Source organism: Indicator indicator, chromosome 8, assembly GCF_027791375.1.
Source record: "Indicator indicator isolate 239-I01 chromosome 8, UM_Iind_1.1, whole genome shotgun sequence".
Taxonomy (NCBI): domain Eukaryota; kingdom Metazoa; phylum Chordata; class Aves; order Piciformes; family Indicatoridae; genus Indicator; species Indicator indicator.
The window spans coordinates 6,987,614-7,005,389 of record NC_072017.1 but is presented as its reverse complement, the minus strand read 5'-3'; the positions used below and the strand labels follow the sequence as shown (position 1 = coordinate 7,005,389).

The 17,776-nt window shown below is 40.3% G+C and overlaps 1 protein-coding gene across 1 annotated transcript in view; it reads left to right on the top strand.

The window, feature by feature from the left end:
• FAM114A1 (family with sequence similarity 114 member A1) overlaps positions 1-13,740 on the top strand; it is a 28,858-nt gene extending 15,118 nt beyond the window's left edge. Inside the window, exons 8-13 of the mRNA XM_054383103.1 lie at positions 3,155-3,240; positions 4,472-4,639; positions 6,506-6,645; positions 7,901-7,973; positions 11,246-11,299; positions 13,639-13,740. Coding sequence (XP_054239078.1) covers positions 3,155-3,240; positions 4,472-4,639; positions 6,506-6,645; positions 7,901-7,973; positions 11,246-11,299; positions 13,639-13,740 — 623 coding nt within the window. The remainder of the gene's footprint in view (positions 1-3,154; positions 3,241-4,471; positions 4,640-6,505; positions 6,646-7,900; positions 7,974-11,245; positions 11,300-13,638) is intronic.
• Positions 13,741-17,776: the final 4,036 nt, after the last annotated feature.

Sequence of the window (17,776 nt, the reverse complement as noted above, 5' to 3'; positions counted from 1 at the left end):
CTATGACATAAAGCACAGTGTTGAAGAGAATGGGACCAGCATGACAGCCCATCTCTCAGCTGACAAAAGCACCATAAAATGGTGGATGCTTTGGTTAGGGGCAAAATAGATGTCTTGAACAAGTCAAGAATATTTGCATTCCCCAGAACAGGCTGAGGACAGAAGGGTAAGAAATTAGCTTACAGCCACTGTAGTTTGTCTCTCCAGGCCTGTGAGATCCATACCAAATCTCTTCTAGCTAATAGAAGCAATCCCCTTGACCTGACTGAAGATTGACTTATGGTACTGCACACCTCTTTAGAGTGAGGGTGGTGAGACACTGGAACAGGTTGCCCAGGGAGGTTGTGGATGCCCCCTCCCCGGAGGTGTTCAAGGCTAGGTTGGATGAGGCCTTGAGCAAACTGGTCTAGTGCAAGGTGACCCTGCCAATGCTAGAGGAGTTGGAACTCCATGATCTTTAAGGTCCCTTCCAACCCAAACCATTCTGTGATTCTATGAATCTATGAATTAAAGTCCTGCCAAGCACATTAATAGATTTCACACTTAAAAAATCAAGTCAGTAAGCCATATGCTCTTTTAATAGCATCATTTTTAGACAATTATGTATTTTTACTTAAGCTAGCTAATCTAGCAAGAGGTAGCAGGCTGTTAAATTCTGTGAGGGAATTTTGAGTTTTAATGCTGCTTGCAAAACAGTTTAAGCCTACAACTAACTTGCCTTCAGAAGGATTTTGATACATGCTTCCTAGCTCTACAAAACCTGTGATTTTTTTCCCCTTTATGTAAGGAAGCCACTCCCCTACAAAAAACAGAGATTAACAGTGTTTGCCAGTGCTAAATCTTGTCTAGCCACTGAGCAGTGCTTGAAAACACGTTAATTATCACTTATTGCTAATTTGTTACCATTTTGTCATCATCAAAGTCATGTTATTTAAATGGTAATCATTTGTCAGTGCTATGTATGTTCAGCAAAAAAAACAATCAGCTGTGAGGAAAACCAGCACTTTGCATTCAAGTGTTTGAAAAGGGTGGCTGCTTGGCTTATGTGAACTCTCAGGATCCTGTCTTATCCCAGGCTCTCAGGATCTCAATTCTGAGATGTTAGTGCTGCTTTTAGTTTCTATCATGAATACTTTCAGTCCTCCTCGAGGAGAAATCACTGCAGTGATCTTTGGACGTTTGGGGAAAGGATTTCTTCCTGGCAACCTTGAAACTGGAATCCTAGGAGGTTTTGTGTCTTTGCTTAACAGTCAGATAGGTACAAAATCAGAATGAAAAGAAAGAAAATGTATTTTCTGACACAAGTAGGAGAAAGACAAATGCATACCCTTCCCTCTAAAGTTTCCTCTCACTTTACTTATGCAGCCCTTTAATGCTTTGTTCACTGCAGCTTCTTTTTGTTCGAGTTTTTTATGAAATAATGAGAATATCTGAAAAAGTAGCTTTCCCTACATTTTGCAAGCTTATTAACACCAAAATTTCGTATGTGAGGTTAAAAAAGATAGTAACCCAAGTGAGTATTGGACTGAATTTCCTAGTTATCAACAATTTTGGTAATTTTCCAGTGCTCCAGTGAACTGCTTATCAGTTTTCAGTGTGCTGCAGTTTATAAAACAATTTGGCATTGTTTTGAGAACAAGTGAGTTCAGTGTATCCACAAGGTGCTGTATTGCAAGACCTGAAAATCCTGTTAACAAAATTTGCTGATAAGGGCAGCAAGGAAATGAAACCAGTTAATCAGTTTGGCCTGCCAGAATACAATCTTCTGGACCTGGTACCCTGCTGTTAGGGGAAACCTCAGTTTCTTGCTCATGGCAGGTGAAAAGTTCTTCCTGCTAATTACTCGTTTATTTTATAGCACCAAAGATGGGAACTTTCTATACAAGTAAGGGTGAGATTGTCTTTTGCATTAGGAGAGTATGATCTGAGCATCACCTTCCACCCCCTTTCCACCTTGCAAGTACTGCAGACACCAAACTCATTGGAGAGTAACGATCCTCTGCTTCTAAAGCCCAGTACTGAAGATTTGCATAAAAATGGAAAAAAATCGCCCTGCCTAATAAAATGACCCCCAAAAAGTGTGAATACAAAAAGGCATGAAATTAATTTTTTAAGTAGCTGAGCTGCTCAGTACAGGGATTTTGACCTTTTAGCAACATCAAGCTTAAAAACAAAAATAGATTTTGCATATTCCACCAGGAAATGTTAATGAAGATTCCAAACTCAGTAAGTGCAGATGAACAGAACCAAACAAAATACCAACTTTTAGGGACCTTGGAGCATGGTAGAATATGGCAACTGGAATATATGTAAAAAAGATTACATTCAAATACTAGTGATATTTGTCTTTGCTCATAAATCTTGTGAAATAAAAGTGCAGATTCTTCAAGGCTCATTACTCCAAAGCAAAACAGAAAACATTCTTCATTTCAGCAAAGCTCAGTCTTAAAGTAGAAAGAGAACACATCTCTTACTTGTGGTTTGCAGACAGAGCAAGAAAGAACAGGTTTTCATAGAATAGTTTTGGTTGGAAAAGACCTTTAGGATCATCCAGTCATTATGTAACTCTTCCAAGTCTGGTGCTAAACCATGTCACTCAGCACCACATCTCAGCATCTTTTAGACACCTCCAGGGATGGGGGTTTAACCTCTTTCCTGCGGAGCCCGTTCCAGTGTTTGAGAACTCTTTCAGAGAAGAATTTTCTTCTAATGTCCAACCTAAACCTCTGGTGCAACTTGAGGCCATTTCCTCTCATCCTACCAGACCTTTTGTGGTATGTTTGCTCTGAAACTTGATTGTATCTGACCCTGCTGCAGTTTTTCCTTCGGTTTGAAACAATAGGTTAGTATGTCAGCCCTGGTTATTAGGTGGGTCATGTATTTTTTGTTAAGTAAGTGTCATGCAGCTTCTGCTCTTACCTGTTCTTGTGAAACTTAGTGGAATTCAGAATGGGGTAGAAAGAGTAGTTGGAAGTGTTAGGGTAGCATATCTGGTTGTACAGGTATCTTTGTTGCTTGTCCTTGTCTTTGAGTATACACATGCACACACCCCTTCCTTGTGTCACTGTTACTGTTTTTCAAGTGCTAAAGTGCTTTGTGTAAAATATGGTAGTGATAACACCCTAACCAAAATTGTCTTGCTTTTCTCTTGCAGCAGATATGGGAGAAGAATTTGTCAGCATGCTCACTGAACTGCTGTTTGAATTGCACGTTGCTGCTACTCCTGACAAACTTAATAAGGTCAGCACCTGTTAGTGGGCTGCCCTCTGCTCCGTGGGCAGAGAGGGAGGGCTTTGTTCTGAGATCTGGCACTCAGCAGTGCCTAGCTCTGTTCAAGCAGTTCAGAAAGCAAAGTACAGGAGTGTGGGACTAAAATGACAGAGAAGCTTTCAGGGAAGAAATAAGATTAGTAAGGCAATACAGCTGCAGTGAGCTGGCACAGCGGGATGGTTTAGAAAGCCTTGAACCAGGACTGTCTCAGCAGAACAGAGTTCCTGAGGACAGCAGATCTGGGTTTACATACTGGGACTAAAGGTCAGGATCAGAGTTATTTCTCTTGCTCATCGTGTTTGTTCTTCTGAGGGGTTTTCCAGGCCTTCTTAGCTAGAAACAGTCTTGGATTCAAACATCTAGAAGTTAGATGGCTAGAAGTTAGTCACATCACTAGTCACATTTGTTCTATCAGGCCCCTTGATTCACCTGCTGATCACAGGCTCAGATGAATGCTTATCTCACTAGCTCCACAGACTGACTACAGCTTATGCTTAGATCTTAACATATTTTGACTTCATGTTAAAAAACAGGCGTCATAAATTTCCTACTAACCATAACACTAGTCTGCATTTGTACAAAACTTCAAGACTATTCCACTTTAATCTACCTTCATGCCTGGGAAGGCAGCTGAAGACACAATGATTTTTCTATTTGTTTTTCCTTCAAAAAGTTATTTTGCGTACCTTTCCACATTTTTATCTTTTGTGGTTTTTTATAGCACTTTCTTATTTCTTTATGAAAATCATTTCTAAGTAAATTCCTTTGCAAAACACCACATAAAGCTGAAATGTGAGTAACTGTGGTATGGATGGCAGGTCTATGTATTGGAAAGATCAGACTTGGATGGCTGATCCGTCTTTATGCAGTCAGAAATGCTTCTCTCTGCAGTTTCTTAAATATGCAGTTGACTAAATGCCACACAGAAGCTTGACATGTTTAAACCTCTGGATGTAAAAAAGGAAGTAATTAAATGTCTTGTTAATTAATGTTCAGGAACACACTCAGGTTGTGGAGTCTCCTTCTCTGGAGACTTTCGAGACCCATCTGTATTCATTCCTGTGTGACCTGTGCTAGACCTATGGTCCTGCTCTGGCAGGGGGGTTGGACTTGATGATGATCTAACATGCTGTGATGCTATGAATATTATTTGATATTCCTGATATGAATTGAACTTTGGGCTGGGTTCTTTGTTTGGCAGGCTAGGAAAAAAGCTCATGAATGGCTGGAAGAAGCCAATTTTTCCCCCTCAGCAGACATAGAAGAGGAGCTAAAAGAAAAACCTGGAGAACCTGATGGGGAAAAGACTGAAAAAGAAGATAAAATTGACCATGACAAACCAGAAGTACATAAAACAAAAACTGTGGAGGTAAACTAGCTTTTGGAGAATGTTTCATTTAGAAAATTGCCATACATTGATAAGATTACTTCTTCATCTTTGTGTGTTGGTTTTATGCGTTGTCCTTATTTTTTAAACTCATTTGGGGTGTTAAGAAACATTAATACATAATTGTTCACTGTAGACCCAGGAGGAAACTTCCATCAATATTTTTACTGTTAGTCTACTCCCATAAGTAAATATCAAAGTAACAGCTCCTCTGCTTACCACATTTGGTTTATTTTAATTTTTTTCTGTGTTTTCATGTGTCTTCCTGTGTATTCACAACATGCAATGAGCAGAGGGATTCTGTGGAGTCACATCAGTAGCACATTGAAAGTCATATCTAAACACTCCTTGGCATTTCTGTCTCCCAGAAGCAGTACCTGGAATGAAATATTCAACCTTAAACTGTTTAAATCACAAGGAGACAAACAGAAATATTGTTTAGGCAGCTGACAATTGTTCATTCTTTTTATGAAAGACAGCTCTTAAAGCTACAAATCTCATGTCCACTTAGCCCCTCATTGTGGCTGAATATTTCAGGCCAGGTTAGAACAATATGAAATGTGGATGGTAACTTTGTCAGGATTTACTGAATGACTTCTAAGAAAGAAATTATCTGTCGTGTTCCCTTGCAGAAAAGATCCAAAGAAGGAGACAGAGTTGCACTGTATACATTACAGATTTTTGTGTGATTGCACATTTCCAGCTGGCATCAGCTTGTGAAAGCTTTAATGCTGTAGTGCTAGGTAGAATTTTTTATCATTGCTGATCAAAGCTGCTGTTTTATTGGGAGTGTTATCCTCACTTCTTCTCAGAATATTTGTCTGAGGAATGACTCAATGCTTTTGGTTCCATATAAAAATAATCCTGACTTACTCTAGAGTTAAAGGATCTTTATTTGTTAGGACTAGGTTTAAAAGCACTGTGTAGAAAACCTGACCTAGTTCCCATCCATTTATTTTTTTTTTTTTTTACTGATAAGTGTGAGGTCTGTGTCTTATAATCTGTGGATATTTCGTTTTCCAGTATTTTCTTGTGGTGATGACATAATAGGTGCTATGACTTCATTATGTATATGGTGGCATTTCCAGTCAGGGCAAGGAGAGCTCCTTTAATCCAAATTCTTTAATAAGTACATATCACAGAATCACAGAAACAGGTTGGAAAAGACCGTCAGGATCACCAAGTCCAACTGATAACCCTACTCTGTAAGGTTCACCCCTAAACCATATCCCCAAGCACCACATCCAAACCACCTTTAAACACATCCAGGGTTGGTGACTCAACCACCTCCCTGGGCAGCACATTCCAATCCCTGACCACTCTTGCTGTGAAAAAATTTTTCCTAAATCCAGTCTAAACCTACCCAGTCGTAGCTTGAGGCCATTCCCTCTTGTTATCACTAATTACCTGTGAGAAGAGACCAGCACCAGCCTCTCCACAATGTCCTTTCAGGTAGTTGTAGAGAGCAATGAGGTCTCCCCTCAGCCTCCTCTTTACCAAACTAACCATCCCCAGCTCCTTCAGTTGTTCTTCATCAGATTTATTCTCCAGGCCCTTCCCCAGCTTCCTTGCCCTCCTCTGCACTCACTCCAGCACCTCCACATCTCTCTTGTATTGAGGTGCCCAAAACTGGACACAATACTTGAGGTGTGGCTTCACCAGAGCTGAGTCCAAGGGGACAATCACCTCCCTACTCCTGCTGGACACAGCATTTCTGATACAGGCCAGGATGCTGTTGGCTTTTTTGGCCACCTGGGCACACAGCTTGCTCATATTCAGTTGCTTATCAGTATGTGTTCTTACTAATGTTGTTCTTATTGATTCTATTGTTGGCTGTTGTAATTGAAGGAAATCTACATGCTGTCCATTGAAAGTCTGGCTGAGGTGACTGCTCGTTGTATCGAACAGCTGCATAAAGTAGCAGAATTAATTCTACATGGGCAGGAAGTAGAGAAAACAGCTCAAGATCAAGCAAAAGTCCTGACAAAGTGAGTATGCTATGCTTCACAGATGATCATCTGACACTTGCTTAGAACTTAGAAGTTCTGTTCAGCTTTTGGCAGCTGAAGGTACAGTACGTTCATTGATCAGCAAACAGCACTGGCTTTAGGGTGCCCAGTACTGTATTTCCTCATGAATTCACGTTGCATAGGCTACCTGTCACTTTTTGAAATGGCTGACCAAACCATGACCTGTTCACAAGCTGGAAGTTGTTTCTGCTCCAGCAAGTGCACATACATGCTAATTGGGGTTGCATTTCCTGTTCCCTCTGCAAAAGATTCTGTGCTTGCATCTAGAGAACTTGCTTTTAGAGTCCACAGTGCAGTCTTACCTGCTAATAGGTTTTCATCATCTAGCGGTTATCTGCCAGAAATACATAAAAATCAATCCATGGTTCCAAACAAGAAGACCACATCTGTCAGCAGCTTTGTAGCAGACCACAACAGAAGGTGTGTAAATTCAGGAGGCCAGTTCATCTCATGGAACTCAAAATTTGCATCTCAAGCTCTCTGTAGTTATCAATTCTACTAATCTTAGTTGGGTTTTATGTCCAGATGCTGTAAATGCTTGAGTCCTACATAAGTAAAGTATTTAAGGAAGTGTTTACCCATATCATTGCTTTTAACAATAGCAAAGAAGGGACACTTCAGTCTAAAACAAAGTACTTGAAGAAGTATTTGTAATAATTAAAGCTAAATTATATGGAGCACCTTGCAAGATGATGTTCTATATGATTCACTTGTGAATGTTTAGCAAAACAATGAAAGATCTAAGAACAGAAGTAGATCTCCTTGTTCTTTCTTATTTTAACTTCAGGACTACTTCCTATTTTAGTGCAGAGTAGATGTTTCTTTGCTTAGATAAGAAACTTCTCACTGTTTTCATTAAAGTTTGATTTCCGACAGTATTTCTAGGAGTTGTGTTGTTTAATGAGAGTTAAACTGAAAGTTTAAAATTTAAAAATTGAAACATTGCTGTCTCAAAACAGGTTGGTGAGGAGCCAGCATGGCATCATTTTGCTGCTGTAGTCAGCAGTGGATTTTTCAGTGGTGGAATAGAAAATCTTTATCATGAACAAAGTCTACCTCAAAATGTTTTAAAAATCACTAGAAGGAAAAATGCCTTTAGAACATTGTTAGCTTCTAAGATGAAGTTTTTGCCTGGGACAGTCATAGGGATTTTATCCATTGACAGGATGAGGATGTATTTTTATATTTGTCTGTCTGTCTTTTTTTAAACCAGTTTAACAAGTGCCATGTGCAATGAAGTTTCCTCTTTATCAAAGAAGTTTTCCGATTCTTTAACAGCAGCTGGGGTAAGATAAGAGCATTTTCTGCAGCATTTGGCATTTCTTTAACATAGTTCACTTCTTGAAACAGAATTTACTACCCGAGTCCAGTGGCTTTACATGAGGTGCCAGCAAATAGGACACATCTCTGAGAAAAAGAACTCAGGACATTTTTACAGCAGATTCCCTGTTGCAGAGAAAGTTTATAAGCCTTGATAGCCTGCTATGTGTCCCCTGCTTTCTAAAGTCTTTCTAGACATCATTTCCTGTTTTTACTGATCACTGCTCAGCATTTCTTATCTTCTTGTACTGACATGGCCCCACATTTGAAGTCTTACAACCTGGTATTTTCTTCTCCTACTCAGCCTATCCCTTTTGAATGCATCTGAGTAAAAGTTATTAGCAGATAACAGTCCCAGTACCTTAAGATGGTTTCATGAGCTGTCTTCTTAGCTTTTGCTAAATCTCCTGGCCTAGGGCCACTGTGTTTCCAAAAGGTTTAAGAGATTAGAAAATCTGTTTGGTTGTCCAGCTTAAAAAAAAAAAAAAATCATCACTTTGTCTTGTATCTCAAGAAATTCCGTTTAGGAACATCCATTTATCTGTGAACATCTTTGCTAGAAATAGCTTCCTGCCTTTCAGGATGTTTCAGACAATCTGAGTATTTTAGCAGGATCCACAGGCAAAAATTGTGCTGTTGCTGCAATTGTTCTGTAAATGTCAGAGAAAGAAACAAACTCTGGCTCTCCTGATTACTCCATGAAAATGTGACTATACATCAAAAGAAATTTTCCCAGTTCTCCCATAAGCTCTCCCAGCACATTTCTGAGCAAGTTTTTCCAGAGTTATTTGTGGAAAATGTGATTTATTTGGTTGCTTTTATTTTGAATCATTTACATTCCTTCCCATTACTCTGGGAGAAACTGCTTATTTTGCATTTCATATTTTAGCATATCATTGTGTGACACTTGCAATAAATAAATACACAGGCTTAAAAAAATAAATTGCACATGAAATATTAAGCTGGTCCAGCTCAGAAAATTGGAAACTAGAGCTCTGGTAAGCATTGCAGGAGGTTTTGTTCTTATCAACTCAGTTGGTAGGGTCACATTGTTCTTGTGGACATTGTGTGGACATATAAGAAACTGAGCACAAAGATACTTCCCACTGCTAAAATACTCAGAAGAGTATTATCAGGGTAGTCTGGTGATCTTTAGGTGCTGTTGTATCCCTGTAAGCTTTTGAGGAGGATCTGGGCCTTCTACTCACCGTGATCAGGAAAGTAAGTAGGGAAGTAAGGTGTACTTGTCACAGAATTATAGAATAGTTTTGCTTGCAAAAGGTCTTTAAAGTTATCAAGTCCAACTATTATCTAACTCTACTAAGTCTGGTGCTAAACCATGTACCTCAGCATCACATCTTTTGTAGTTCTGAAACATCTTCAGGTACGGGGATTCAGCCACCTCCCTGGGGAGCCTGTTCCAGTGTTTGAGAACCCTTTCAGTCAAGAAATTTCTTCTAATATCCAACCTAAACTTCCCTTGGTGCAACTTGAGGCCATTTTGTCTCATCCTATCACTTGTTACTAAGGAGAAGAGACCAACACACACCTGGCTTCAGCCTCCTTTTAGAGAGTTGTAGGTAGCACAAAGGTCTCCCCTCAGCCTCGTTTTCTCCAGACTAAACAACCCCAGTTCCCTCAGCTGCTCCTCACCAGACCTGTTCTCCAGACCCTTCACTAGCTTTGTTGCCCTTCTCTGGACACACTCCAGCACTTCAATGTACTTCCTGTAGTGAGGACCCCAGAACTGACCTCAGTACTCAAGGTGTTGAGTACAGGGGCACAATCACTTGCCTGGTTGCAGTGGTTAAGCTTCCTCCTTAACCTGCCAACAGCACCTGGGTTCACAAAACCATTCCAGTGTCCTTCAAACTGCTTTAATTCATGGCAAACTGAGCAGTGGCTTAGAACAAATATAATGCCATCCCGTCTATGTAATTCAGACATTAGTTGTAGTTCTGGCTCTACACATAGTTCATAATCACAGAATGCCAGGTTAGAAGGCATCCCAAGGATCATCTGGTCCAACCTTTCTAGGTGATAGTAGAGTCTAAATGAGATGGCCCAGCACCCTGTCAAGCTGAGTCCTAAAACTGTCCCATGCAGGGGAAGAGTTATGTAGGAGTAAGGAATAACAGCTATGTTTGTTAGGCAGGATTTCCTGCACACTTTAACTTACTGATCCATACAACCCATACATTTAATTGATACTGCTCTCCATCTGTTTCAGTTTATTGACAATCAACTAAATAGTACACTCTGTAATGGATTTTCTAGTAACAACAGTGAAAGAGCTCTTCTTTTCTCTAACCATCTTCCCTTTGATCTGCCAGCTTTCTCCACACTCAAATTAAGGTGTTTCATCTTTCTTTAAATCTGTAATATGAAAGCTACGAGGTTGTAAGTGGAAGTACTTCAGCTAGTCTAAGTATTGTGAGTCCTTTGTTCCAGTGAAGTCTACTGTATGCTATAAAAAGAAAGCTTTTTTAACAGCCTCTTGCTGGAGGTTAAAAAAAACACAATGCAAGGAACAGTGAGAGTAAGAAAGGGAAAGAACCTTTTAAAAAGCAGAGGAGCTGAAACGTCTTGATTTTTCTAGTCTCCAGTAGTGTCACCACTCATTGCACCTATCTTTATTTTTATCTGGTGGCTGAGAAAAAAGCTATGCATGCTAAACTGTGTTTACTGGCCATGCTGCACTGTCCAGCTCAACATATAATGCCTCCAGTTTGGGGATCTGAGTATCACCTGGTTTTAATTCTGTAGGGGAGCTAGCCTGGGCCTTCATTTCCTTCTAACCACAGATATTTGCCAAACTTCCAAGAACTTAATTTTCCTTCTGACCTGTGTTTTATCTTCTTGTTTCCTTGAAAATGAGCAAAGGGTTAAAAAAATTGTGGGGAGGAGATGAATAGGGCAGTGCCACACAGGTGGGCAGACAATGTCATCACATCCATCTCATGTCTATAGGCAATTTGAAACCCTGTGGTATGTGAATTAATGACAAAATAAAACCCTGTCTTAGTTCATTGTACTCAGTGATAGAAACACGTGGGCTCTGCTGGAGTGTGTATGAAATGTAGACGTAGTTATTAGGAATACATCATAAACAGGCTGAGTGAGCACCAAGGGGAAGCAGGACCTTGATAGAATTCATAAAGCCACTTCTCAGATATCCAGGTATTCCTCTTCAATGTATTTCATGTCCTGCCATGTCCTTCTCTTTTCCGCTTTACAGAGCAGTATGAAGGCAGAGGTTCTTAACCCCTTCATCAACAGTGTGCTGTTAGAGGTAAGCCTTCACTTTTTTCATGTTAGAAGTGCTCCAGTGAAATGATTTTGAAGTGAAACAGTCTCATTTTTGCCTGAAGGAAGGACTACATAAAACTAAACAATGACAGTGTCATTCTGGCTGCTCAGTGCCAGCCCATGAACCTCTTGGGTTTGTGTTCAACCTCTCCCACAGATACTGTAGTGGTGATACTGCATTTACTGAGGAGTCTTGAGAGCTGTGTGACTGAATTAAGGCTGGTCAGTTCTTAAACTCTGCTGCTGGGTTGCTCAGAGCACAGCAGGCAACTTGGAGTGTGCTCTTTAGCCCTTTTCTCACCTATTCACAAGCTGCCTGGGATAAGTCTGTTCTTGGGGTTCCATTACCCAGTCCAAACATCACAAAGTCTCTCTGATTCCCAGGTAATTTCAGACTGTTCCTTTCTTTAAATTTGAGTTGCAGCTGTGCTCCAGTGCTTCCCATTCACAGGCTAAGTGCCTTTCTACAAAGATTCACAGCCTAGCAGTTGTGAACCAACAATATCAGACATAGAATCAGAGTGGTTTGAGTTGGAAGGGACCTTCAAGAGCATCTAGTGTGAAACCCACTGCCATGGGCCTGGACACCTCCTACTAGACCAGCTAGCTCAAGGTCCCATCCAACCTGTCTTCCAACACTTTCAGCCATAGAGCCTCCACAACTTCTCTGGCAACATGTTCCAGTGCCTCACCACCCTCATGGGGAAAAATTTCTTCCTAATGTCTCATCTCAATCCAGCTTTTTCCGGTTTGAAGCCGTTCTCCCTCATCCTGTCACTCCATGCCTTTCCCTCTCCAGCTCTCCTGTAGCCCACTCCAAATACTGGAAGGCTGCTAGAAGTTCTCTCCACAGCTTTCTCCTCTCCAGGCTGAACATCCCAACTCTCTCAGCCTGAGTGATTTATTTCTTTTATTAGACACACGATCTATGATTCACCTCTTCTGTTAGACACCACCAGCTGCTTTTTATCAGAAAAGCACAGTGAGCAAAACATGCTTCAGTTTTACCAAGAAGAGGTCAAGAGGGAGTAATATGCTCATGAAGTACTAAAATGTGTACCAGCTGCAGCACCACTTCCTTTAACTCTGTTAATTAGATCATACCTCTCTAAACATAAACACATAGCAGTGACTACAGATTCCAATTCTGTACCTAATAGCTAATTTCCCTTAAAAATGTGGAAAATACTGGTTTACATTAAGCAATTTGGCACTGAATTAACAATCCTTTTAAGGAAAATCATGGAGTCATAAATAGAGCTGTAGGAAAACGATAGGGAAGATTCCCACACAATTCAATTTGCTATATAGAGGATCTGCTGCTGCAGCTCTTTCTGAACTCCAGGAACTGCAAAATGAGGGAGTGCCCAGAACTCTGGAATATGATATTTTGTGTTTCTTAAATCCCATATTTGTGTACAAATATCTATTAATACAGTCTAGATTCCTGGAGGATTGCAGCCTGCTCTACTGTTTGGTATTAAAAATTCCAAAAATAGTGCTATGTGTTAAAGCCATTCTAGTAATTCAGTTAATTTCAGTGACACTTCTCCCACCTACAGCAAATTCAGAATTAGTTCTCTTGATGGACAGATGAGCTGGTTTGGATTTAAAAACTCAAATCTACTTCTGGGGCATTTTATTCTACTCACATGACAAACAAAACTGTACAGGAGCTTAAACTGAGGGGAAATCAGATTTTTTTCCTGTAGTGATTCAGGCTATCCACATTGATTGTAAACTGCTGTAATTTATAGGTTTGGTTATTCACAAATTCTAAAATCCTCTTTGAATAAAGGTTATAGGATGGGGCAGATTGGGGGGGAGGGTGGAAAGAGTATTTAGAAAGTACAGAAGTGTTAGAGAGGGTCCAGAGAAGGGCCATGAAGATGATCAGAGGGCTGGAGCACCTCTATTATAAAGACAGGCTGAGAAAGTTGGGATTTTTCAGACTCGAGAAGAGGAGGCTCCTGGGATAGCAGCCTTCCAGTACCTGAACGGGGTGATGTGGGAGCTAGAGAGGGACTTTAGACAAAGGCATGGAGTGACAGGAGGAGGGGGAATGGCTTCAAACTGGAGGAAGCTCAAATAAGATTAGACATTAGGAAGAAATTCTTCCCCATGATGGTGGTGAGGCACTGGAACATGTTGCCCAGAGAAGTTGTGGAGGCTCCAAGGCTGGAAGTGTTCAAAGGCAGGTTGGGTGGGACCTTGAGTTGGGAACTAGATGCGCTTGAAGGTTCCTTCCAACCCAAACGTTCTATGGCTCTATGAAACACACAGCAGCTGTCCTGATGAACCCATGTCTTCTCTCCCCTTCAGGGCTGCAACAGTACCACCTACATTCAGGACGCCTTCCAGCTGTTGCTTCCAGTTCTGCAAATATCACAGATCCACACCAGCTGTTTGAAAGCACAAGAGTGACAGTTTCCCAGCAGTGGTCACCACTGGGCTTAACAAAAGCCACAGAGCTGATGTCCTTGACGTATGCAGAGAAGAGCTGATATGAGGGATGTCTGGCCACCCAGGGTCCTCTGAAGACACTAAACGCAGTTTTGCACATACAGTACTAAACAACATTTTAAAACTCTCAGACTCATAGACTTTAGAAGCAGTTAGAAAAGGGAGTAATTTCTTTTCCAGGAGAGCATATCCTTTGCATTAACTTAAACTGAAGTTTATCGATACTAGCATTGACTTAAATAAGTTGAACCTAACTGTTGACCCTTTCAGTTGTAGACAACATACAAAGCAAATTAGAATGTAAGGTTGTTGAAAACATTTCAGCCCAAAGGACCATATCTGGCTTTTTGCATCTTTCCAGTTAAAAATATTTATTTCAAAAGTTGGTTGCAGTATTTCATAGAATCATAGAGTCATAGAATCAGTCAGGGTTGGAAGGGACCGCCAAGGATCATCTAGTTCCAACCCCCCTGCCATGGGCAGGGACACCTCACACTATCCAGTGTGAACAAATCATCATAGTGTGGTGCTTGTTATATATTATTTACAGTAGCAAATATTAACATCATCATAATAATTGTCACCTCCAGGACACTTAATGCTGGAGGAGTTGTGCAGTAACAGGTAATTAACTTTAACTAAACTAAAATCATGGAGGATAAGTACACAGAATCCTCCTGGAAAGACATTTTCTGAGCCAGGTAAGAGTACGGGTAAAGCTCTTTATTTGCTAACCCATCCTTTTATATCCTTCTATGTCTGTTCCTTAATTCCAACATCTAAACAACACTGCAGACCAAAGCAATCTTCTTATTATGCAAGGAGTAGAAAATGTCCCTTTTGTTTTGGTTTGGTTTTGTTTCTTGGCAATTGAAACGCCCTCAGAAATAATCTCCTCTCAGGTGTGTTACCAGGTGACCACTTTGGAGTTTAATCTGGGCTTTTAACTTTATGAACCTTTTTATCAGATAGAGTTACTGATACTGACAGTTCAGAAATATAGTTCTGGAGCATGGAAAAGTTGTGAAAAGAAGTTATGAGATATTTGCTTTGAGTGGAAAGGTCAAGTGCCGGAGCAATCACCTTTGCTCTGAGGCAGTAGCATTAAAAAGCTGCAGGAGTGAGGTTTCATAACACTAAAAATCATGATAATTTGTCCACATCCTTAGCTTAAAATCCTGATGTATGAACCTCAGAATTCTTAAGGCTAGGAAGAACCTTCCAAATGTTTCTGTGGCCTGTCCTGGATTTTCATTGTTTGCAATGTTTCTTTCAGCTGTTTAATTTTTTTGCCTCTTGAAACCATGAATTCACTCATCAATTGTATTTAAAGACTTTTTAATTGTAGTTAACCTCTGACTATGTTTAATCATCCAAACATAATCCATACATCATCAAAATAATGAAATAGAGCAGGACCTGCTATGTTTACTAGATAGGAGAAACCATGCATCTGCTTTGCACATGGTAACTTTCTTGAGTCTAAATAAGAGAGGACAGAAAGGTTGGTTGCATCTTACACTGTTGCTCTGCTGTCACATGCAGTATTACTTTTTCATCTTTTGTTATGTAGAGATAAAATTTTTACAACCCCTGAATAAAGGGTTTTTAAGCAAAATCTATTTTATAGAATCACAGAATGGTTTGGGTTGGAAGGGACCTTAAAGACCATCCGGTTCTAATCCTCGTGCCATGGGCAGGGACACCTCCCACTCGACCAGGTTGCTCAAACTCTCATTCAGCCTGGTCTTAAATTCTTCCAGGGATGAAGTGTTCACAACTTCTCTGGGCAGTCTGCTCCAGTGTCTCACCACCCTCACTGTAAAAAACTTCTTCCAAACGTCTGATCTAAATCTACCCTGCTCTAGTTTAAAACCACTGCCCTTTGTCCTGTCATCACATGCCCTTCTAAACAGTCCCTCTCCAGCTCTACTCTAGCCCCTTTCAGGTACTGGAAGGCTGCTATAAGGTCTGCCTGGAGCCTTCTCTTCTGCCGTGCTGTAATTTAACAAGTTTGAGATATCATTCTGGGTAAGTAAAAAATGTTAAAAAAACCTTACAGCAACATGCACAAAAATAAGAAACCCCTTGGCGGCTGAAAAGGCAAACAAAGCTTGACATTTGTTGGTATTTATGCCATACTGAACAGCTAACCTCACCTCAGCATGGGAGAAAGTAGGACACAGAATATGCCACCAGCAGGCAGACTGAGTAGCCCAGAGGTAGGATGCAGCTCCCACACTTCTGTCTTGCATTGCTCTCTTTCTGAAAGCATCGTTTCAGAAGTGTATTACCAAATCATGTTTGTTGATGCAAACCAGTTCAGCTCTGGCTTCTATACTTTGAGGGAAATAAGCAGACTCTTTCCTAGTAGTCCTGGCTGGCTGCTGGAAGAGACACTTGCTTCTGCTGACTTGACCAAGGGTCATGCTTAGCTACAGGCCTCAACTCAGTGCAGATCACTGAGGACCAGGTACTTGCTCCATGTACTTGATCATGAATAGTTTTCAGTTTTAAAGATCTGGCAGCATTTAGTGTCTTGTAAAAAGGCCTTTTTTGTTTAATGTGGGTTTTATTCTGTTGTTCTGTGCTGACAAGCAGAACATAATACCTCATTAAAAGCTCATTTACTTTTCAAACAAAGACTGTCAAGAAAAATCTAGTATTTTCACCTATCAATCATTACAGCCTGGATTTAATTTAACTTTAATTTGATCATTATTTTTCATCAAGAAACTTTACAGTCCATGTTGGAGTCCCTCTGCATCATGTGTCTGTAAATGTGGTATTACCACCAAGTGAGTCATAGAGCATAGCAGCAGCTGTTTCTTCATAGTGTTCCCCTGCCAAGTCAATGTTTTCAGACAGAAATCAAGTCAGTTACTTTTCTGTAGGTAGGTTTTTTCCCTTTTTTTTTTTTCCTCTCTGAGATGCAGTGCAGAATATGTAGTGTTAAACCTGTCAGAAAAATGTGTTCGCTAATAGTGGTGCCTTTTAGCAGAGACTGAACAATATCATATTAGAAGCCTCAGGGGATAATGTTTGCAATCATTGAGGGGCATTCTGAAAACAAAGATTGCTTGTCTGAGAGAATTCTTAATAGAGGTTTCACTGTCTTGCTTAAATTATGTTTGTATTGAATAAAATACCTTACCCTACAGTAAAAGAAACTGGAAAATAGTGTGGGGCTTAAAGTACTGACATCCATACAGAGTAGGTTGGGAAATAGGGCAGAGTATGAGCGTAGGGATACTCCATCTGATCTCAGATGCAGTCATCTTGTCTCAGGAAAACTGAGTGTTACAGCTTTAAATCCACTTTAGGTGAATAATATTTCAGTATAAAAGTACTATGTGGATGTAACCAGAATATTTTGTTTACGCTAGTTTGTATTTTCCCATCAGTTAAGTAAACCATTTCAATACTGAACTGAGGCAGTACACTGAAGAGAATGTTTTGAAGAGTAACAGGAGGGGAGGATATACTCAGTGAAGTCTCTCACTTTCTGATTTTACCTTTGGAATGATACTGTTTGTTGCCTTGAACTTGGAAGGGAAAGTGCTCTTTCTCTCAGCAACACCTTCTTCCAGGTCAGTACACTGAATGTGTGCCTTGGCACTTGTCCAACTGCCAGGTTTGAAGTATTTGTTTAAAAACTCACTAAGGTTGTAAAAATCACTTGGTTCTCTTGAGCAGATGTTTTTCATGGCATCCTATTCACTTATTCAAAGACAAAGGAGGCAGGCTTTTGTTCTCACCAAGCTGAGAAACCTTTCACGACGAAACTTAAGACAATGTCTGCACCCTTTGCAGATGATCCACTATTGCAGGTCATCACTGAAGGGTGAAGAAAGGACCTGTAGTAGGCCAGGACTATCTGGAAGTAAAGCGATTAGCCAAATGCTTCATTTGCTGTATGTGTACATTAAAGGTATTTGCCTTTTACTGCATTTTTTTTAGGCAAACAAAGCAAGGTGTAAGTCGTTAGCTGCTTTTT